We start from the raw sequence: 24,165 nt of genomic DNA, 5'->3' as shown, positions 1-24,165 counted from the left end.
TTTTTTTTTGCACTTCCCACAGGGACAACAATATAGCATTTCTGTTGTTGTCAAGAGATGGGGAACTCGGAAAATCTCACCAAAGATCTGTGTTGACAAGGTGAAAGTGAATTACGTAATTTGGGCAGGCTATATAATGTTTGCAGAGATTCACTGGGGAATTCAGCCTTGAGCCCTGCAAGCCGTAAATTATTAGCACAGTGATTACTTAATTGACTGGGAGAACAAAAGCAGACTGGCCCGCAGATGCCTGTTACTATAACATACAGAAGAGTGACCAGGGAATCGGCCCAGGCTCAAGTAAACCTACAGCAGTTTGTTTTGATAAGACGAGTGACAGAGAGAGCATTGAGGTGGGCAGGGGATTTGACTCACTGAGGTGGTCTGTACCCTGCAGTGGCAGGAAAGTCAGCTACCTCACTGAACACTCCACTTTCCACAGCCTGTCTCCATTATAAAAGTCTAACAAAAAACGATAGCAGCGTGAAAGATAAAAGTGTGAGAAGAGTTCATTGATTTGGGTGAGTCAGGGGAAACTCCAAGTAAAACACTGTAAAGCAGGGGTCCCCAACTCCTGGAGGGTCCTGGAGGGTCCTAGTGGCTGCAGGTTTTCATTCTATCCCTTTCCTTAATGAGTGACCTGTTTTTGCTGCTAATTAACTTTTTTTGAATTTATTTTATTTGACTTGCTCTTGAAGACTCAGACACTTTAATTGTTTCTTTTTCCTTAATTAGCAGCCAAATAGTAATAAGATACAAAATGAGCCCAAAAGTGACCAGCAAACAGTTTCTGTAATACAATATTTGAAAGTAAAGAAAGATGAAGGTCTCAGGAATACTGATCTGCTCTGGTCTCCAAAACATTTTAACAGTGAACTTAGAAAACAGAAAAATCAACAATTTCAGAAGTGTATGCTACTGCACAGTGAGAGCAGCAGCAAGCCATGAAATTAAAGAACGGGTTTGATTAACAAAAATACTTGGTGCCTAAATAAGCAACTGGTTGGCGTTTGATCCCCTGACTTAGTTGGTCTTCTGTTGGCTCACTCACTACCTTCACATTTAAGGAAAGAAATGAAGCAATTCAGAGGAACGATGAAGAAATTCAGGGGAACCAATCTTAAAAGAGAAGTCAATTAAAATTTGTTTTAGACCTCCCTGACTATTTCGTATACACAGTATAGGGAAATTATTGGAATCCTCCAAAAATTCCATTTCGAGATTTTGATTAATCTCAATGTTTTAGACCTTCCCGAGTCCGAAAATAGCATTTTTGGAATTATGTCTGTGTGTCATACTTTGTATGTGTGTGCTTGTGTGTATGTGAAAACGATATCTTGAGTACACTTTCACTTAGGTCAACCAAATTTTGCACATAAGTATTAGGTACAAAATGTAGATTTCTATCAACTTTTGGGCTATTTCCGCTATCTGGAAGTGGTATTTTACCTTTTATTCATGTTGCTACAGAATCCAATTTGTTCAACTTTACTTTTATAATAATTGTTCAATATATTATTAATTTGATTTGATTTGTTGTTGATGGTTCTTTAATGTTCATCTCTCTATTATATAAAACAATCCTTTGATGCAACGAGACTTTTTGGAAGAGAGATTTTTTCAAGTCCTGCGAGAAGAAGCTTTTGCTTTGAGATTTTTTAAGTCACACCCTACTTTCAAACATTTTCAAGTCCTCTAGCACCGAGAAATGAGGAATTCAAACGAATTAATGCCAAAAATGATGATCGGTTACACAGCAAATTGGTTAAATGCATCCAAAAATGTCAATCGGTTACACGGCAAATTGGTTACATGCATATCAATAGACTATGCTGAAACAGTTGGTGGTGATGGTGCGGAAGATGAAAACAACAACTTAATATCCCGTAGAATATCTACAACCGTTAACACCATCCGGTCTTCCACCACACAAATTACTGCAGAAAGAAGGATGTATCCAAGAAAGGTAATATAGTACATCTTTTACGGATAACATTAGACAACAAAGGAGATCTTGATATGCCATTCGTATTAAAACGTAAACAGTTTCCCGTTAGAATAGCTTTTGCAAAGACAATTAACAAATCTCAGAGCCAAACATTTGAAAAAGTTGTTTTATTTAATAGAGAGAAAGAAACAGAATTCAATCACGGACAGTTATACGTTGCATTTATGTATATGTAACAATTACCATGAAAATAAAAATCTGTTTAAATAGTACATCCGCATCCCCATATGCAAGCGCCAGAACCGCAAGGAGGCTAGCGCGTGGTGCAGGCCCGGGGGTTGGCAACTGCAGCATAATGTAAAAATATAATCATTGTCTTGCGGTTTACTCCTCAAATATCCATCCCCATATCGGAAAATACGAGAAAGTCTAGGGGAGACCACTCCCAATTTTTTTCATTCCCTTGTGTTTTGGATTCTTTTTGAGGTTTGGGCTGTGATTCTTACTTCACGTTACCATCTCTTGATTATCTTCCTTGCTCACAAGGATCTTTTGACACCAGTGTCAAAAAACCACTATGTGGTTTTAAAAATTTGAATTAAGTACTTTCATTGGGTTACTTATGGGGTCCCGGAACCCCCTGGACCCCCTGTATTTCTTACCTTGATTAAGATGTACAGCATGAGCATATTGTTGAATTAAAGTTTACTGAGAATTTTAGCAAGTTTACAACAGGTTTAAAACCAATGGAAGAAGTTACTTCAGGGAACACAAACAATTATCCCTGTAATTGTACACGTAACCTGAAAGAATTGTTTTACTTACTTATCCTATCAAAATAACCGCCTGCACTACAATGGAACGTAAAGGAAGATGATAGGCACTCATCAAGTTTAAGGAAGGTTTAGAGAAAAACAACTCCTGTCCAGTGGAATCACTGAAATGAACAGACTTGAGGCCCCATTCCCCTTCATCATGGTTACTTTTTGTATAATTAAAGAAGTATGTGGCTATCACTGTACATTCTTCCATGAGATATGGTTAACCAAATGTTGACCTCAGATTTTGTTTTTCTCAAAAGTTTCAAGCCGACTATTTTTTTTTTTTGTCTCCACTTTGACCTGTGACTTATAAACAGAAAGGAGTCACTGACCACACAGACATTCCTAGTGCTATCTTTTGCAGGTCACACGCCTAATAGTTTTAGTAGGTCATCCCAGTGGGCTGTTGTGTTAGTATTTTATCAAAGGCTTCATGCAAAAAAATGTCAATTTTAGCCTCATTAGATGTTTCTGTTATAACTGCATTGCTAAAGGTAGAATACTTGGCACAAATCTAAGAAAATTATAATGCTTTGGCAAAGAAATTCTTCTTTTTCATTTATCATACAAAGGTCTGGGGTAATAAGCTGCAATGTTGCTTGTGTATTTTGCCAGGGTGGTTCTGTGTTTCTGTACCACAAGAGCTTTCACCCCTCATTTAAACATCGTGCAAGGTTTGGTTTACTCATAGTAAGCTGCTCTTGCGGTGTCAGAAAGCACATATAAGCTGGTGGCTGATTGTTTTCTCCCTTTTACTTAATTCTTCTTGTCTTTGATGTCATATAGGCTTTGCTGTTTCCTATTAGGTGTGTGTAGGTAGCTGTTTGATTGAAATTTTACTATATTAGGTGTGGAGTAAATGAGAATGCCTTGTGATAGGCTGGCACCCCATCCAGGGTTGACTTCTGACTTACATCGAGCTCCCTACAATCCTGAAGAGGAATAAGCAGGTTTGGCAAATGGATGGATGAATGAATGGATGGATGTAAAATTAATTTCTTTTTGGAGAATCTTGATGAACAACTGAATGTACAAATCTATGCTAAGTTTTAAATTAACTCCATCTTTTTATATGATACGCTACCATGGCTGTCCTTTTGTCTGTCCTGGATTTTAAATCACCTATAGCTGAAATGTGGTACACATATACTATGTGACGTCTACTATCTGCTTTTGGGGTGATGATTGACCTCCAAGGTTATTCCTCTTTTTATTTTATTTTATTGTAGAATCAACTCTCAGCAGCGACCAATGGGGCGGTGCATGCGCCGTTCTCATCCCTACCACCTTCGCCGTCACTTCCCCTACCTCTTCATATCTTAAATCATTCTTGAGGCAGATTGAAGACTTAAGTGTCAGCTTGAGTGAAAAAGAAAGTGAAAAATTAAGGAAAATGTACTAAATAATTGCAACACAAACACTGACTTAATCAGTTTTAATGCAAAAAGATGGTGATGAAAGAGGAGAAGAAGTGGTCCGCGAAGGTGGAGAAAAGAAGAGCTGCTCAGGAAGCAGCACGCGCATCAACCTCTGAGCAAACGAATGCTAAACATACAGAGAAAGAGGATGAAAACTATAAATGGTCAAGTCAAGTGTATTCACTGCACGTTATCATGCAGTGCGCCGTTGCTGGTTAATAGTGTGGCACACGGCTGGGGGTGGTACCCAGCCGGGACGCCCAAGAGGACCGGAGGAGGGCTTGCGCCTCCTCCAGACCACGAGGGGGCAACCTCCCTGGTTGTGTTGGGAACCACGAATGCAGAGCTTTGAAGCTCAACCCGGTGGGGGCCTGTGATCACCGCCAGGGGGCGCCCCAGTGCATGGAGAGCCCTGAGGTGTGGCGGAAGTGCTGAGGGAAAGAAGAGCAGGGACACCTGGAGTGCTTCCGGGGATGCAGCCGGCACTTCCGCCACACTGGGGTGTGTCGGTGGAAGATTGCCAGAAGACACCTGGAGAACATCCGGGTTCTTATAAGAGGAGCCGCCTCCCTTCATTCAGGGCTAGAGTCGGGTGGTGGAGAACTATGGAGGCAGCCAGAAGAGTGAGACATTCAGAGAGTGAGAGGCCTGGACTTTAGGGAAGTCAGTGGGTTTGTGTGTGCACTTATTGACTGTTGTAAATATTAACTGTAGAATAAACGTGTGGTGGTGCTTTATAACATGTCTCCCTGTCTGTATCCGAGGCTCGTTCCACAATAGATAATAAAAAAAAGTCATTGGGAATTTAGGTCAAAACCTGCATGCAGTACATTTAGAAAGTATTTAGACACCTTACATTTTAACATATTTTGCTATGCTGCTACCTTGCACTAAAATCGCTTTTTGTTTCTCATGGAACAACACACAATACCCCTGAATTGTAATGCGAAAACAAGATTTTAGAACTTTTTGAAAATTTATTAAGAATAAAAAAAATGAAATCTCACATTGACACAAGTATTCAGACCTTTTACTCAGTACTTCATTGATACATCGATTATCACCTGGGGTCTTGAATCAGACACAACAAGCTTCACACACCTCGATTTGGAGAATTTCTGACATTCTTCTGTGCAGATCCTCTTAAACTCTGTCAGGTTTACATGGAGTCTGTCAGGTCAGTGTGGAGATGTTTGATTGGGTTCAACTCTGAGCTCTGGTTCTACTATTCAAATACATCCCCAGAATTGTCCCTAGGCCACTCCTGTAATATCTTTGCTTTGTGCTTGGGGTTGTTGTCATGTTGGAACGTGAACTTTTGGCCCAGTCTGAGCAGGTTTTCATTAAGGATATCTCCATTCAGTTGTCCCTCAACCCTATCTAGTCGCCCAGTCCTTTCTACTAAAAAACAACCCTGCAACATGATGTTGCCATCACCATGCTTTACCGTTACACTTATAATTGAGGACAAACAGTTCAATCTTGGTTTGATCAGACCAGAGAACCTTGTTTCTCATAGTCTCGACAAGGTCCTTCAGGTGCCCAAGTAGGCTTTCATAGGCTTTCACTTTGCCATAAAGCCCAGATGAGTGGAGTGTTGCAGTGGCTGTTGTCCTTCTAGGAGTTTCTCCCATCTACACACAGGTTCTCTAGAGCTCAGCCAGAGTGACCATCAGGTTCCTGGTCAACTCTCTTACTAAGGCCCTTCTTCCTCTGGCAGCCATCTCTAGCAACAGTTATGGAGCCCACTGAGTCCTTGAGAACCTGCAGGAATTTTATTGTAACCTCCCCGAGATCTGTGCCTCAACGCAATGCTGATACTCATGTCAATGTAATATTTCAGTTTTTTATCTTCAATAAGTTTGCAAAAATTCCTAAAATTCTGTTTCCAGTTTGTCATTCTGGGGTACTAATTGTTTTGAGATAAGAGAAAAAAATATTTTAAATGATTTTAGCACAAGGCATCAACATAGCAGAAAGGTGAAGTGGTCTGAATAGTTTCTGAAGGCACTTTGTGTTCTTAACCTGTTTCTTTTCAAACAAGTCCTGTGAAGATCCAGGATCCATGTCAGGAGCATCAGGAAAAAGTCAGGGACCAACTCAATGAGGAACGCAAATGAATTATAGGGCACATTCACTTAAACATCCTCACGGAGTCAGCATTTAATGGGTAGTACATGTCTTTGGGATATGGGGGGATATCCGCACAGATATGGAGAGAATATAAAAACATGCCACGCACACGTGGGGATCACAACCTGAACCTAGCCCTGGCTTTGTGAGGCAGCAGTATTAATACCTGACGAATAGATGTTATATTTCAGGATTTTGCAAAGCAGACAGTATACCGTAGCAGCTAAGCAATCTACTGTGAACCATAAAGGTGCCAGTTCAGTTACTGCCTCAGATTCCCTGTGTGACCCTGAGTGAGTCACTTAACCTGTGAAAAATCAAATTGTGAACATGTATACTGATCTTGTAAACTGGCCTTCACCCAAATACACAGTAATAAAGCCATTCAATAAATAGTCAACTTGAGATTTGTCAGGTATGGAAGACAGAAGTTTCAAAGTTAGGTAATTATGCTCATTAATCATGGTGCTGTAGAGCAGTGACATGTTACATGTTGATTAGCACATTCTAAAGAGAATTGGAGTGTACTATTTACACGTGACCATGATGACCCTATAATCCTATGAGTCCTGTTATTATCTTTTCTATATTTAATGAACACCTTTACCCAAGGCAACTTGCGAGATGAAGATCCAATACATTTGCTAATAAAGTATCTAGACTTCACCAGGATGGTATCGTTGCTAGTGCCCCAGGGTCCTAGCTTCTCAATCCACTGTGTTGGGGTGTTTCCATGTGTCTTGGTCTTTGAAGGATTTTTTTCTCTGGCTATTCAAGTTGTTTCTCCTACAAATGTGCAGGTTTGGTTAATTGGTGAATTAAAATCAACCCTGTGTGTGTGTGCGTGTGTGTGTGTGTGTGTGTGTGTGAGGGTGCCCAGCAATGAACTGGCAACCCCATTCACGGCTGTGACTCTGAACTTTATTATAGAGTTTTGAGGATATTGTAGATGGATGAATTGATCATGTTAAGTAGTGTAACAGTAAGCAAGTTATGTGATTTACAAAGAATAACACAGTGAGATGGTGATCTTGTAGCCTTGTGCTTTGACATCCAGTGCCATAGCCACTACACTTTTCTCAGATGAGATCAGAATAACTTTGTCATTGTAACAAATACAACGAAATTAGGTACAGTCCCTGCGGTGTCAAAATATAAATAAATATAATTACAAAAGGATAAAAAAGGATAAGAAGAAATGAGGTAGAAGACAAACATTCAACATAAGACTTTATTGCACATGAAACACTATTGCACAAGATGTCATCTATTGCACTGCTGCACTGGAGGTGATTAGGTGGCATTCAGTGCCCTAATAGCAACAGGATAGAAACTGTTATTCAGTCTATTAGTCTTTGTTTTGATGCTCCTATATCTTTTGCCTGATGGCAATAGTTGGAACATATCATGAGTGGGGTGTGAGGAGTATTTTAAGATGTTTTCCGCTTTCCTGAGGCTGCCTGCCTGTTTAAATATGAATGAGTTATTTACTTGCTTATGCACAATCAAAGATATCTGCTAGCTATTAAAAGAAGACAATGAGTTATGCATTATGTATGTTGTGCTCAGTGTTTTAGTTGGTCTGTAAGAGACCAGAAAATGGTTGCAAAAAATGTAACAGCACTCAACTTTGTGACTGAACTGAAAAACCATGCTAGTAAGATGTACGTAGATTCTTCGATCAGCACACTGACTGTAATTGGTGAATTGCATTGGAGAGAAAAAATTGACTAAAGCATTTAGTTTTTAAAAAAACTCTCAACCTGTATTTCATTTATTGTATAAATGTAAGGGAGATGTCCTCAATCTGAATATGCATTTCTGCAAGGATGCTATGGGCCACATTTGACATCATTTTAATGCTACCTACGGGGCTGAATTTGTTTCTGTGTGAGGGCAGGGTGAAATCTTTAGGAAAGAAGACAGAAACATAATATAAAAAATAAAGAAAAAAAAAACAGGTGCATGCATCCCTTTAGCTGCCATGTTTCAGCTAGGGAGTGTTCCCTGGTTTATATTTAATTTTCTTGTCTTTATCTTCTTTAATGTATAGTATTTTCAGGTAAAATGTATTTTTGTTAACATTTTTATGTCTATTACTTCTCCAGAACACAAAATTATATCAGTGCATTTTTATTTATCTTGACCACAATTTTTGTTGAAAATGTTTAGGTATTGAAGTGTGTTGAAAAAGACTAGAGAGATAGCTCTTTAACATTTAATCATATCAAAAATCCATTCCCTTATTTCTAAGTGCTCATTTTATGACAAACAAAAAGGGGTCAGTTTTTGTCTGGGCTAAATAATAATAATTTTGAGACGGCAGAAGTAAGGAGGGTGTCTGGGCTGCTCAACCATCTTTTGTCTCCCTGAGATCAAGTTGAACGTTATGACTGTGGTGCATTCTACACACTCAGTAATATTTCAGTATTTTAACTGAACTTTTAAGATAATTACTGTTCTACTAATTGTTCTTAGCTGCAAAATTACTTCTATTTTTTAAATTGTTCACTTACTTTTCAGTAAAACTTTGCAATATTGAACTATTAGTACAAAAAGGGCCTAATGATATAGATGCAGAAAAAATTACTTGTCTCTCGGCCGCAACAAAGACATCATAAGTGTCAGATCTGTTTTTTATTTCCTTTATGCATGTAGCATACACTTTACCACCCTTCTGGGAGAAGCAGAGTAAAAGAGGTCTTTAGAAATAAATATATTTTCCTCTTTTTAGATTAGCTATTCAGGTAATTTTTTTCTTCTTTTTTATAACTCCTCTCCTTTGAATGGTATTGTGATACATTTTAAAAGTATGTTCTCTATTTCTGAGGCCTGGACAGGCTGTTTGGGGTCAGGTAGCCTTTGGTGAGGCCTATTTCTGTACAAGCTGGGGAAGACCTTGGTCTGGTTTTACAGGGTTCTTTCAGAGACCTTGATACCCTTTAACTATTTCAAGTGCGCTGAATCATAACATTAGAATAGTCAAAATGTTAAACCAAACCCGGGATGGTCCTGTGACCCCTTCCTTGTGGCTCACAGAGCATCATCATATACCACAGCAACAAGCACTGAGGAATGATGTCAATAAGTGGCAATCAACAAGTGGTCTTTTCCTGATCTGTTATTGTCCAAAACCTAATGTTGTCATTTCATTTTAAATATTGAGGCTACACTGTTTCTCATGGCGGCACGGTGGCGCAGTGGTAGTGCTGCTGCCTTGCAGTTAGGAGACCTGGGTTCGCTTCCCGGGTCCTGTCTGCGTGGAGTTTGCATGTTCTCCCCGTGTCTGCGTGGGTTTCCTCCGGGCACTCCGGTTTCCTCCCACAATCCGGAGACAAGACATGCAGGTTAGGTGGATTGGTGTTTCTAAATTGGCCCTAGTGTGTGCTTGGTGTGTGGGTGTGTTTGTGTGTGTCCTGCGGTGGGTTGGCACCCTGCCCAGGATTGGTTCCTGCCTTGTGCCCTGTGTTGGCTTAGATTGGCTCCAGCAGACCCCCATGACCCTGTATTTGGATTCAGCGGGTCAGAAAATGGATGGATGGACTGTTTCTCATTGCATTGCATGTCAAGTCAGCCTGCCTTTTAAACCCACCACAACTGACTTGAAGTACATTTAGACTGCATTTTCCACCTAAAGTGATCATCTGCAGGATGAATATATGGCTAAAGCAATCCATCTGACATGGCTGATATAGGTGTGACTTTAACCACCACAGGATAACTGGTGTATAAATTAAGGGCACTCAGACCCCTAAAAGGTTTTGTGTGCAACAGCATTCCCAGTGCAGTGTCTGTATAATTTACATCATTAATACTCTACTCATGTCTAAAAAAGCTATTAAATATTTTCGAAGAATAAGTTGACACACATAAATTGAAGCTCACATAGTCCCAAACTGATACATTTGCCTCGTGACGACAGAGTCACTTTCTATTACCCAATAAAAGACGCTGAGTCCACAGACTTCAGGAAAACCAACCAACAGGTAAAGTCAGGGCCTTCATTCAAATGGGAGCTACCATTTTAATACACACAAACACAGAAAATAAGCAGTAATGGTGCCATGTTAGTGGCCGGGTTAGACTGTTCTCCACATCAACCATCTGCCGACCGTCACGTTACACAGTTGCCTTGTTGATGGACAAGCAATCCCTGACTGTGTTGACAGAGTTTCCGGCCACCATGTAGCTTGGAGAGTTTTGGGGTCTCAAAACCTTCACAGCCTTTACAGCAAACAGTGTAGTAATTCTAGCAGTTATTGGACCGTAACAAAATATTATATTTTTGATTTCCATCAGTATTATTAGGTGATCAGAATCTGTCAGAGGTGTCACTTTTTGGAGCCTTCTGTGTACAGTTAACATGTATCCCTCCTCCCAAACTATTAAAAGCCAGTTCTAAATGAAAATGTATGTCTGCTCTGCCACTCATTGTGAGTCCATGCTGTTGTGCCTGTTGACGAAATTTTTGTCTCCAGCTCTAGTGTGCAAGAAATGGTGGAACAGGGACAACTTGGTCACCATTCAAGTTTATTCAAACGTCTTATTGGCACTTACTTATGAATCTTTTGATCTTGAAAAATATACATTTTGCTTACTCATTTGTTTAACACATGGATCCCAACAGTTAGAACAGAAGTATACAAATAACCTCAGGACTTTAAAAACACAAGGCTTCCAGTTTAGTCCATGCCTCTGAAACACTATGAGAACCTGAGCAAGCCAATAAAACTATCCTGTGCCCCAATTGTAAGAAATATTTATGGAAACAATTGTAACGCATAATGCTATTGTAAGTCACTTGGAAAAAGGCACCAGTCAACTAGAACAAGAAAAAAAACTTTTATTTTATATAATCCCCTTTTAAAGTGAACACCCAATCTGCTACCAGTGTCTGAACTTCTAATCCTATTCTGGTCTCAGTGAACTTTCCTATGTGTGCTTAGCCCAAGCTCCCTCAAGGATATTCAAACTATTGATTAGCAAATCCAATATGGCTCCTCCTGCATGCGAATGTGAGCATGTGCCTGAGTGGGCAATACATCGGAGTGGCACAGTTGCTTTCTTGCATCTCATGTTACCAGGTTATTTGTGTATGTCAGTTAATGAAGGTTGCCCCAGGTAATGTGGAACACATGGCACATTTCAGTCAAAATTAACAAAAGTGTCTACAGCATACCCAGTGGTTAATGTGAAATCTCCCACTTGCTGCCACAGCACTGCAGGACAATCCATTTTCTAGCCCGCGCACATTTGGCCCTCAGAATTGGATTGTGTCATGTGGTGATGTGCCCTTTGAAAAATGGGCTGTTAATGAACATTCAAAGGCGGTTAAAATATACAAAGATAACGCAGCTGATAGAAACACGTTTAGCTGTATGAGTTGTGGGTCCTGAGAAAGGTCAAGCGACTTGGGATTGATGACAGAGTTGCTGAAGAAATGGCCGTGAGTGCAGAATTCAGACCAGTACAAGAAGAGCATGTACCATGTTTCTTATTGTTGAAGTTGACAAGGTTTACAGTATTTAGAAAACGAGGAGTGTAACAAAGGCATTGACTTATCCTATGACAACTCATTCATTGCTTAATCTATTTAATGCGAAGTCAGCAACACAGGGTGGTAAACAGCAGTGAACAGGGCACCAGTCCGTCACTGATCCCACTCACACATACAGGCTATTTCACAGCCGCCAAATAACCTTAGCTGCAGATCTTTGGAGATATGCAAGGACAACCTATGCAGACAATCAATTCGGAGATTAAAACCCAGTATGTTAGATCAGTGAAAAGGTCACACTGACCTCTTTGCTGCCACATTTCCTAGGAGTACGTTCAACTATATAACTAACTAGCAATAGAATTTGGTTTCATACAGTTGCAGCATAGACAGGTTGGGTGACTTTGTCAGGGTCACACAGTAAGTCAGTGGGCTGCTGCTGTTCTGAATTACTGACACAAAAAGCACAGCAATCCACCCAAAAAGGCAAGGCCTTCCTTTAAGTCAAGTCTGGACTCTTGAGTTAGACCTAAACCCAAATCAAAGTGCCAGGCTTTGGCCTGCACAGGCTCAGAGATGGAGCTGAGGCCGGTAAAAGTTCAAACTAACCAGAATGTCACAAAGAATTGAGAAAAGGAAAACATTGCAGCCTCAAATCCAAAAACTGCTGTAAATAAAGAACAAAGAATTTATTAATCAAGAAAGATAGCACAGCTCGATCAGCTCGTGGGATCCCCTTGAGGTTGCTGGATATCATGGCCGGCCTGTACACTGGTACTGTTAGTGCTGTGCAGAGTGGAGGCAGGACCTCTGCGTTTTTCCCAGTTGATTCTGTGGTTCATCAGGGGTGTGTTCTTGCTCCTACTCTGCTCAATGCTTGTATGCACTGCGTGTTGGGCAAGGTTGTGGGGTCCAGCGGCTGTGGGACATCTGTTGGTTAAGAAAGATTCACAGATCTTGACTTTGCTGACGATGTTGTGATCTTCACAGAGTCAATGGAGGCTCTGATCGGGGTGCTCGAGAGACTGAGCAAGGAGTCTGAGTGTCTGCGAGGGTCCTGGATAAAAACCAGGATCCAGGCCTTTAATGACATCTTGGGCCCAGCCATCAGCAGTGTGTCTGTTGGTGGAGAGAGTGTCGACCTTGTCGAGAAGTTACTTACCTCGGCAGTGACATTTATGTCTCTGGTGACTCTTCCTATGAAGTCAGTAGATGGATTGGAAGGGAATGGGGGGTCATGAGGTTGCTGGAAAGGGGTGTGTGGCGCTTCCACTATCTATGCAAAAGGACAAAGATTCAAGTCTTTAGAGTCCTGGTGCCTCCTGCCTTGCTATGTGGTTGCGAGAAATGGACGCTATCCAGTGACCTGAGACAGAGACTGAACTCCTCTGGTACTGTGTCTCTCTGGAAAATCCTTGGGTACCCTTGGTTTGACTTTGTGTCGAATGAGCGGTTGCACATGGAGTCCTAAATGAGGCACATTACCTACATTTTGAGAGAGTGTCAGTTATGGCTCTACAGCCATGTGGCACATTTCCCCGAGGGTGATCTGGCTCGTAAGATCCTCATTGTGGGGGACCTGAGTAGCAGGACCTGGCCAAGGGGTCACCCACGTAACACTTGGCTGCTGCAGATAGAGGATCATTTCCAGAGGGTGGGACTGGACCGCGTGTCTGCCTGGGGGGTTGCCAACCGGGATCCTGAGTTGTTTCGTCGTGTAGTGGGTGCGGCAATGCACTGTACCAGTGCATGCTCCCCAACTTGACTTGACTCGACTTGAAAGATAGCACAGAAGTCAGGACAGGAAAAGTCGAGTAAAAACAGATTGTATTCCTTTAGACAAACAAATCTAGACAAAACCCATAGACAGTACCTCTTAGAGCCAAGGTGCCAAGACCAAAAGATACAATGTGAAACTCAGGAATTAACCACAAACAATCAATACCTAAGCTGAAGTGTTCTTGAATGCCATGTCAAATTATACACATTGTTCAGCGATTTTCAGATATAGCCTTCATTTAGATAATCTTAGCCAGTCAGAGGCAGTGAAGGTCAATCATCTAGTCCGATATACCTAGCGACTCACTCCAATGAGTCCGTGACTCATCCCGACAGAATTAAACAGGTTTGAATTTTGTATTTAGTTGCTGGGCGGGGCTTTTGTGCATAACAGCTGACAACCAATCAATGCACATCCAGAAGTACAACGTATATAATGCAGCAACAAAAAATAAGAAACTCAGATGTTCTGGGGGACACACACAGACTAAATAAACAAAAAATAAACTTAAGATGGGGCAACCACCCTGCTTGGAACATAACATCTATATCTGGAGCTTGAATCTCAGGGCATTGACACATCTCCATTCATATGTGGGTTTCCACCAGCTGCTCCGGTTTTCCTTCTATTTCCCCAGACACAAGCAGGTTATGATATTTGGCAAATTTAAATCTAACTGTTAAAAATAGTTTTGTTGCAATCTTTCTTGCAAGCTTTATTCAGTTTGTGGAAAGGCAAGTTACCTGTCTTATTCAGGGCCACACTTAGGTTATATAGCACCTTGATGTGTAGATTACAAGTCCAAGGAGGTGATGCACAAGTTTGCAACGCATCGGTGAACCCTCGCCTGGAGTACTGTGTGCAGTTTTGGTCTCCAGTCTACAAAAAGGACTTAGCAGTGCTAGAAGAAGATCAGAGAAGAGCAGCTTTGCTCATTCTAAGGCTACAGGGAATAAATTATGAAGAAAAATTAAAAGAGCTGAGCCTTTTCAGTTTAAGCTAAAGAAGATTAAGAGATCGAAGTGTTTAAAATTATGAAGGGAATTAGTATGAAGGATCGAGACTGTTATTTTAAAATTAGTTCATCAAGAACACTGGGACACAGTTGGAAACGTGTTAAGGGTAAATTTCACACAAACAGTAGCAAGTTTTTGTCACCCAGAGACCCATAGACACATGGAATAAGCTACCAAGTGATGTAGCCTATATACATCAGCCTTCCAATACGATTCGGAGTCCTGCCACGTGCAAAAATTCGCTGATAAAACTGCTATTGTGGGCTGCATCAGGAGTGGGCATGAGGAGGAGTATAGGAAGCTAATCAAAGACTTTGTTAAATGGTGTGACTCAAACCACTTACACCTGAACACCAGCAAGACCAAGGAACTGGTAGTGGATTTTAGGAGGCCCAGGCCCCTCATGGACCCCGTGATCATCAGAGGTGACTGTGTGCAAAGGGTGCAAACCTATAAATACTTGGGAATGCAGCTGGATATAAATTGGACTGGACTGCCAATACTGATGCTCTACGTAAGAAAGGTCAGAGCCGACTATACTTCATTAGAAGGTTGGCGTCTTTCAACATCTGCAATAAGATGCTGCAGATGTTCTACCAGACGGTTGTGGCGAGTGCCCTCTTCTACGTGGTGGTGTGCTGGGGAGGCAGCATAAAAATGAAGGACGCCTCACACTTGGACAAAATAGTTAGGAAGGCAGGCTCTATTGTAGGAATGAAGCTGGACAATTTAACATCTGTGGCATCTATCTATCTATCTATCTATCTATCTAGTGGACAGTAGTACTTTTGAGACTTTCAAAACTAGACTTGATGTTACTTTGGAAGCATTAACTGCATAGGGCTGGTGAGCTTTGTTGGTCTGAATGGCCTGTTCTCATCTAGAGTGTTCGAATGTTCTAATGTAAGCGAGTGATTGGCATTGAAACAGAGACTTTATAGTTTACAGTCCATTTACTTAGGCAGTAGACCACACTATAGCAAATGTTCAGTGGAATGATTTAATCTTTGAAAGTGTAATAATTTTTTTCTGAAAGCTTTTAAGTCATTTCATACAGCAGTGGTTCTACAACAATTGCTGCATCGAATTTTGGTTGCTGCTTTTCATTCCAACTAATTTCTTAATTAGATGTCACTTCTGAGCTGAACGAGATTTCACTCATCCCCAAGGACTAGACAAAGTGCCAACAACTGCCTTTCTTGATGAAATGTTAGCCATTAATTTTCTAACAATTTTCTGGTCTGCATAAAGTTTAATTAACTCCCAAAACTCTGGGAATAGAGTCAGCCTTGACATAAAACTGGGATAGTTTATGCACTTTTAGACAATGCCAATAACTGGCTGCTTTTTCATTAAATGCCTCTGATCTGGGTTTAGCAGCAGTGCTTTTCAAGAAACAGGGTGGTGCAGTGGTTAGTGCTTCTGCCTTACAGCTCCAGAAGAATGGATATGAATCCCAGACTAATTAGTGGCTATATGAAGTTTCAATGATCTCCCAGGGTCTGGATGGTTTTTATTCTGGGTTTGTTTCCAAAAATGTATGAGTCAGTTTAAACTGTGAGCCCAACCTGACCACTTACTGCATGTGTGAGTGTGGGTGTGTGCCATGACATAGGCTGGCGCTCGACAAGGAGGTGGTTGCTGTCTGACTGTATCTAACCCTGCATTACATTAAAGGGGCAGGGAACTGGATGGACTTCTTTTTCTTAAGTTTCCTAAGCAGTAAATCAGCCATGACTGCAAATAAGTATTTTCAATTTTAAATCCCAATATCATAAAATCCACACCATCACATCAAAACTATTAGTTTCCACATGGACCAGATACCAACGTTTCTGCCTATATGACTTAACGGCTAAAGCATTTCACCATAACCACAAGGCTGGCAGTTCAGTTCCTGCTTCTGACTTTCTGCGTGAGGCTAAGCAAGTAATTTAGCCAGTCTGTGCCTAATTTCTAAAAAAAAAGAATAACATCCATCCATTTTCTAACCCGCTGAATCCGAATACAGGGTCACGGGGGTCTGCTGGAGCCAATCCCAGCCAACACAGGGCACAAGGCAGGAACCAATCCTGGGCAGGGTGCCAACCCACCGCAGGACACACACAAACACACCCACACACCAAGCACACACTAGGGCCAATTTAGAATCGCCAATCCACCTAACCTGCATGTCTTTGGATTGTGGGAGGAAACCGAGCGCCGGAGGAAGCCCACGCAGACAGGGGAGAACATGCAAACTCCACGCAGGGAGGACCTGGGAAGCGAACCCGGGTCTCCTAACTGCGAGGCAGCAGCGCTACCACTGCGCCACCGTGCCGCCCAAGAATAACATGCAAAGAATTTTAGATTTATACCTCTGCAGAGGAAGTCTTGAGATAGTGCGCACTGCAGAAAGCCGCTACACAAAATAACAAATTATTGATTAATATAATACAGTAACACCCAAAAACACCCTACACCCCTAAATAAACTTGAACTTGACAAACAAACTTGACATCCTCAAGACTAATTTTATAATTCATGTTCTTACAAAGGTCAGGGTAGTGGTCATCATAAGCAATATAAAATTAAGGAGGCAAAAATAATAAGTGATAAATGAGGTCAGGTTGGGGAGCATGCATGGTTAGGCGAATTACCTCACCCACCACACGATGAAACAGTTTGGGATCCTGGTTGGCAATCCCCCAGGCAGACACACAGTCCAGTCCCACCGCCTGGAAATGACCGTCTATCTGCCACAGCCAGGTGTTACGTAGGCGTACCCTTGGCCTAGTCCAGCTGCCCATATCCTCAACAGTGAGCATCCTGTGTGCTGGATCATCCTCTGGGAATTGCGCCAAATTGCCGTGGTACTGTAACTGACGCTCCCTCACAATGCAGGTAATGTGCCACATTCAGGACTCTGTGTGCAACTGCTCATTCAACACAAAGTCAAACCAGTGGTACCCAAGGATTCTGCGAAGAGACACAGTACCGAATAGGAAAATAGGAAAAGGGTAACTGACGAAAGATGACAAAGTAGGGAACAGAAAGAGTATAAAGTAGCAAAACCTGCAGCCCCTGAGATATTTAACTTGATGGGGTAGGTTTGCAAATGTCCACATCAAAGTGCCACAACAACTCTCTGGTCTCACTTTGTAACAATTGGGTTCAAATATAAAGTTTGGCTGGTTAGAGGCCCAAGCAGGCACTTGGGCACAGCTCCGACCCAACCAAATCGAGCCATACTTACCTCTCAGATATTAAACTCTCAGTCGACTATAAATAAAGCAATTGGGAAGATGAATTAATATGCAGTATATATTGCTAAATACGTTTCATAAATACAAACTCACAGACCTTTCCTGGTCCCTAGTGTTAGATACACATACACAGTGAGAGTTATAACATTGTGAACCATTTAGAATTTGGGTTTCTGCATACGTTTGCTATAGAATGAATAAGATTTTAATTTACTTCATAAAAACAGATAAAGAGAGAACAGTAAAATAAATAACTCACAAAATTGTATACATATTCATTCTTTTCAGTTCACATCCTTTCTTGTTTTAACTATGCATAAACTGTGATTTACAAAATGAAAAACAAATAACAAGTCGCACATTGGGATAAGGGCAGGGGGTGTTCTCATCAGACCTCAACAAAGCCTGTCACAAATATATGTATAAAGTTTCATGCAAAAGTCTTGGGCCAACCAAGGAAAATTACTTTTGACAACAAATTTTTTCAAATGGTTTTCTTCATGAAAAATTTTTGATGAGGGGAAACACAAATAATAATTTCATTTTCACCATATCACATTGGAATTTGGAGAAACGTGAATGAAGTTTTATTGAATTTAGTGTATTTAATCGCTTAATGATACTAACATGTTGCGTTAATTCAACCGAGCTAGAAATGTTTGGCTGCTGATTTCATTTGTACACAACATCTGATGCTTCTCAATTTAGTGTCCAACAATAATCAGCCAGCTTTGATGGATTTCACTTGTCCTGATACCATTCTCCATTGTTACAATGTTCTGGTGTAACCTTTCATCAGGTTCATCACTGACTCCACCAAAATTAGCAGGGAAGAAGTATGAGTGTGAATGCAGCAGACGAATCTTCAGAGACATGTTGCACTTCAAAGTTACGTACAGTGGTGTGAAAAACTATTTGCCCCCTTCCTGATTTCTTATTCTTTTGCATGTTTGTCACACAAAATGTTTCTGATCATCAAACACATTTAACCATTAGTCAAATATAACACAAGTAAACACAAAATGCAGTTTTTAAATGATGTTTTTTATTATTTAGGGAGAAAAAAAAATCCAAACCTACATGGCCCTGTGTGAAAAAGTAATTGCCCCCTGAACCTAATAACTGGTTGGGCCATCCTTAGCAGCAATAACTGCAATCAAGCGTTTATGATAACTTGCAATGAGTCTTTTACAGCGCTCTGGAGGAATTTTGGCCCACTCATCTTTGCAGAATTGTTGTAATTCAGCTTTATTTGAGGGTTTTCTAGCATGAACCGCCTTTTTAAGGTCATGCCATAGCATCTCAATTGGATTCAGGTCAGGACTTTGACTAGGCCACTCCAAAGTCTTCATTTTGTTTTTCATCAGCCATTCAGAGGTGGATTTGCTGGTAGGTTTTGGGTCATTGTCCTGTTGCAGCACCCAAGATCGCTTCAGCTTGAATTGATGAACAGATGGCCGGACATTCTCCTTCAGGATTTTTTGGTAGACAGTAGAATTCATGGTTCCATCTATCACAGCAAGCCTTCCAGGTCCTGAAGCAGCAAAACAACCCCAGACCATCACACTACCATCACCATATTTTACTGTTGGTATGATGTTCTTTTCTGAAATGCTGTGTTCCTTTTACGCCAGATGTAACGGACATTTGCCTTCCAAAAGTTCAACTTTTGTCTCATCAGTCCACAAGGTATTTTCCCAAAAGTCTTGGCAATCATTGAGATGTTTCTTAGCAAAATTGAGATGAGCCCTAATGTTCTTTTGCTTAACAGTGGTTTGCGTCTTGGAAATCTGCCATGCAGGCCGTTTTTGCCCAGTCTCTTTCTTATGGTGGAGTCGTGAACACTGACCTTAATTGAGGCAAGTGAGGCCTGCAGTTCTTTAGACGTTGTCCTGGAGTCTTTGTGACCTCTCGGATGAGTCGTCTCTGCGCTCTTGGGGTAATTTTGGTCGGCCAGCCACTCCTGGGAAGGTTCACCACTGTTCCATGTTTTTGCCATTTGTGGATAATGGCTCTCACTGTGGTTCGCTGGAGTCCCAAAGCTTTAGAAATGGCTTTATAACCTTTACCAGACTGATAGATCTCAATTACTTCTGTTCTCATTTGTTCCTGAATTTCTTTGGATCTTGACATGATGTCTAGCTTTTGAGGTGCTTTTGGCCTACTTCTCTGTGTCAGGCAGCTCCTATTTAAGTGATTTCTTGATTGAAACAGGTGTGGCAGTAATCAGGCCTGGGGTGGCTACGGAAATTGAACTCAGGTGTGATACACCACAGTTAGGTTATTTTTTAACAAGGGGGCAATTACTTTTTCACACAGAGCCATGTAGGTTTGGATTTTTTCTCCCTAAATAATAAAAACCATCATTTAAAAACTGCATTTTGTGTTTACTTGTGTTATATTTGACTAATGGTTAAATGTGTTTGATGTTCAGAAACATTTTGTGTGACCAACATGCAAAAGAATAAGAAATCAGGAAGGGGGCAAATAGTTTTTCACACCACTGTATGCTTGAAGTAGGTTATCAACAACTGCTGCTGTGTAGCTGCCAAGAAAATTCTTATCAACATCTTTGAATGCCTTCTATGCGATTTTCTCCTTCCACACCAACAGATTTTTGAATCATGTCTCATTGATGATGTGTCTGATTTGTGGACCAACAAAAATGCCTTCCTTAATATTTGCATTAGTTATGTGTGGAAACATCTGTTTCAAATATCAAAAACCTTTTACTTCCTTGTTCATCTCTTTCACATTTTTCTTCATCAGTCCATGTTTTATATGAAAAGGAGGCAAAAATATCTTTGTGAGGTCAATAAATGGTTTATGGAGCAACAGTATTTGGAATATCCGAGTTACATTCCTAGTAGCAGTGCCACTACTTTTAGATCACCACTGGTGTTTAAGTTTTAATTGTATGCTTTTAATATGGGAGGAAATCACAAAAATAGGAATAAAACAGTATGTGAAAGGAAAATTTAAAGGTATTTTTGTGATCAGCATCCATAGTTCATACAAAGTACTCAGGTGGCAAAATCCTCAATGTCCAGTGTTATTTATAAAGTTAGTTATCTGGCCAATCTACCACAGCAAATATACTGTACAACATTAGAATAAAAACAAATTAACTTTGATACAACAAAAATTAACAACAACGTCTTATGTTTTCAAAAAAGTTGCATTAGTAAAGCAATTGGTTTTGGTACACTGCTGTGGTAAATTCTAACCTACTGACAGGATTTTTCATAACTTATCAACATTTGCACTTTTCCCTGATCCCAATGAACTTTGGTTAAATGGAGAGCTCTGAGGTGGTCAATATAATGCTTATAGTGCTCTGTCTGCAGACTTTGTCTCCACGTAAGTCCTAGTTTCATTTGCACTATTGGGACTGTTATTATTCTGAAGGCATACTTTTCCCCCAATATTTTCTTTTTTGAAAAATAAAATATGATGAAGAAAAATCTGTTTTATATCAGCAGTCTTTTTTTCCATTGACTTTAACCAGATCCCCTACACAACTGCACTTCCATACTATGGCAGAGCTGCTATTATGCTTCACAGAGGGCTGTAGACAGGCATCAATGGATTTCTTGCCACCTCTGCGTCTGACATAGCGGAACAAAAGATTTCAAATTTGGACTCTGGAAGAGTTTGAGCCACTGCCTGTCATTTCATGCTTCATGGCATTTCACTTACTGCAGTCTCTTACTTGTTGCCTTTCTGTAAGAATATTTTCTTACCTGCAACTCAGCCAAAAGACTTTTTTTGCATAGTCAAAGGGTGCACAGTGGTGCCAGAAGCTGAGTAAGCACTGTATTGGATTTCATTCTGTTCAATAAAGAAATTACCTTTGAGTACTTCTCATCTGATTTGGATAGCTTTTTGGTTCTTTCATTGTGTTTTCTGTTTACAGCTTGCCAATATTAGTTTAGTGTGATATTGCTTGCTGGCTATGGCTTCATTAAGTGCAACTGTGTTTTTTATGCCTGTCAAAATGTACTAGCATAACAATTTCTAAATCTCTCATCGAAAGCACCCCAGTATGTGAGGTTACTATCCAGTACACCCATTTATTTACTAAATTGCACCTCAAGTACAATGGGTTTATCTCATCCCTAGATTTATCCAATCTCTGTATGGGTTGTCTTCTGGGTACCACAGCTTTCCTATACTAAATTCCCAAATATTTTCATGTGTCATTTGGTTATGCAGAACTGCCACTTCTATATGCATATGGAACCATTATTATCACATCCACAGAGCGCAGTAAATTCTAATCAATATGCCATATAAGTGAAAAGGGGGGTATGCATGAGTAGGCCCGGCAATCAACTGTGACACTTTCAGGGCTGCTTCCTGCCTTGTCCCCAGTGCTGCTAGGATGAGTGGCAGCCTCATGCCATTCTGCACTGGACTAAATACGGTTGAGAATGTTATTTTCTGCTATCACTAATGAGGTCATCTTCAGTCGTATTTCCCCATCTTTTTCCGCATCATCCATTTATGTCATGTCAGGACAAAAACTAAGCCATGAAGTCCAAGGAACTCTCTGTAGACTCTTGTAATCAAATTGTGGTGAGGCAAAGATCAGAGCAAGGGGATGAAACCATTTCTGAGGCCTTGAGTACTCGTCAGGAGCACAGTGGTCTCAATAATTGCAGAATTGAAGAGGTTTGGAACCACCAGGACTCTTCCTAGAGTTCACTGTTTGGTCAAATCTAGTAACCATGAATGACCTTGGTCAGAGAGGTGACCAAATCCCCATTGGTCACTCTAACTGATTTTCTGAAGTCCTCCGCTGAGAAGGGAGAACCTGTTTAATGGATGACCTTCTCAGCTGCACTCCATCAATCAAGTGCTTATAGGAGAGTGGCTAGATGGAAGTGAAGTTTGCCGAATGCCATTTAAAGGACTCTGAGAGAGCAAGGAGAACAAGACTATTTGCTCTGATAAGACAAAAAAATGAATTCATTGGGCAGAAGAAATCCAAGCACTATGTCAGGCAATGACCAGGGGCTGCTCATCACCTGCCTAAAACCACTGTACAGTGAAGCATGGTGGGGGCAGCATCATTCATTTGGGGGGAGCTCTCAAAGGCAGTGACAAGGAGACTGGTTAGATTTCAGGGAATGATTTAAATTATTCATTTAAAATTAAATCTAGAACACAAAGTCTCCAGAGAGTAAAGGAGTCTGAATCCAATTTACAGTATGTATTGTTAAATAAGTTTAATAAATACAAGCACGCATACCTTTCTTAATCCTCAATGTTAAATACACATATGCAGTGGAGGTAATAATTGGACTTTCTGCATATATTTGCTCTTCTCCCGCATCCTAACAGCCTCTCGAGAAATATGCCAGTTGGGTGGCACCTCTACCTGTGGCAAAACTATAAGATGACCTATTGAACAAAAAAAAAGGAATACGCAAGAATAAACAAAACAACAGAGACTAATCTGACCTCTAAATCACATTACAAATAAATATTTAGAAAATCATCTTGAAGGTGATTTTCGCGCAGGGAGCTGCAGCGCGTGTCGTAGCCTCTGCGGCAGCAGCGTGTGAGTGAAAGGGGAGGGAGAGGCTGAGACAGCAGCGCGGGAGGGAGGGAGAGAGGGAGCTGAGAGGCACTGGAATCCCAACTTTCAAGTGTTCCACATCTGGTCCAAGCTTTCGGCTAACTCGCTGCCTGAGCAGTCCTGCTGAAGGACGCGTTACGTTCAAGGGGACGTGGAGAGGTGCAGAAATAGGGAAAACTGCCGCACCGTTTTGACCGAAGGGATGCGCTGGCGGATTCTCCCGTGTAAGAAGGTGACAGTGCGGCATTGAGCGGACGCCCGGACTGTTAAGAAGGGCGTCGGAGTAACGGGCTTTCTGGACAGCGGGATGTTTGAGGATCTAGAATGACAGCTAAGCGCAAATCGGCCAAGCTTCAGCTACGGCGCTCGTTCAGCGAACAGCTGCGGGACTCGACGTCTAAAGCCTGGGATTTACTTTGGAAGAACGTGAGAGAGCGACGGCTCGCAGGTCAGTGATCCGCTGCGCTGTCTCGTTCGCCTTGGGGACAAGTGAGCTTTGGGATCTGCGCCCGGCGCTGAAAGTCCCGGTGGAAGTAATTCGGCGTTTTACCGCGGCGGTTATTGTGAGACTTTAGTCATTTACTTTACTAACAGTTTGCCTTTGTTCTTTAAATAAAATCATTGTAAATTGTCACTAAACAGCTGACGTTTGCACCCCTCCTCCTTTCGCACATTTGCTACCATGGGGGTGGGGGTTGGTGTGTGTGTGGGGGTGTAGCGTTG

The 24,165-nt window shown here is 41.1% G+C and overlaps 1 protein-coding gene across 4 annotated transcripts in view; it reads left to right on the top strand.

Annotated features, from left to right (window-relative positions):
* LOC120523992 (stAR-related lipid transfer protein 13-like) overlaps positions 1 to 24,165 on the top strand; it is a 546,464-nt gene that overhangs the window by 272,432 nt on the left and 249,867 nt on the right. Inside the window, exon 1 of one of the 4 annotated variants that reach the window (XM_039745762.1) lies at positions 23,499 to 23,890. The exons of the other annotated variants lie outside the window; for them this stretch is intronic. Coding sequence (XP_039601696.1) covers positions 23,767 to 23,890 — 124 coding nt within the window. The 5' untranslated portion in view covers positions 23,499 to 23,766. Of the gene's footprint in view, positions 1 to 23,498; positions 23,891 to 24,165 lie in introns of those variants that run through there. 4 annotated transcript variants of the gene reach the window in all.

This window comes from Polypterus senegalus, chromosome 2 (genome assembly GCF_016835505.1).
Source record: "Polypterus senegalus isolate Bchr_013 chromosome 2, ASM1683550v1, whole genome shotgun sequence".
Classification (NCBI taxonomy): domain Eukaryota; kingdom Metazoa; phylum Chordata; class Cladistia; order Polypteriformes; family Polypteridae; genus Polypterus; species Polypterus senegalus.
This window is presented reverse-complemented; position numbering and strand designations above follow the sequence as displayed.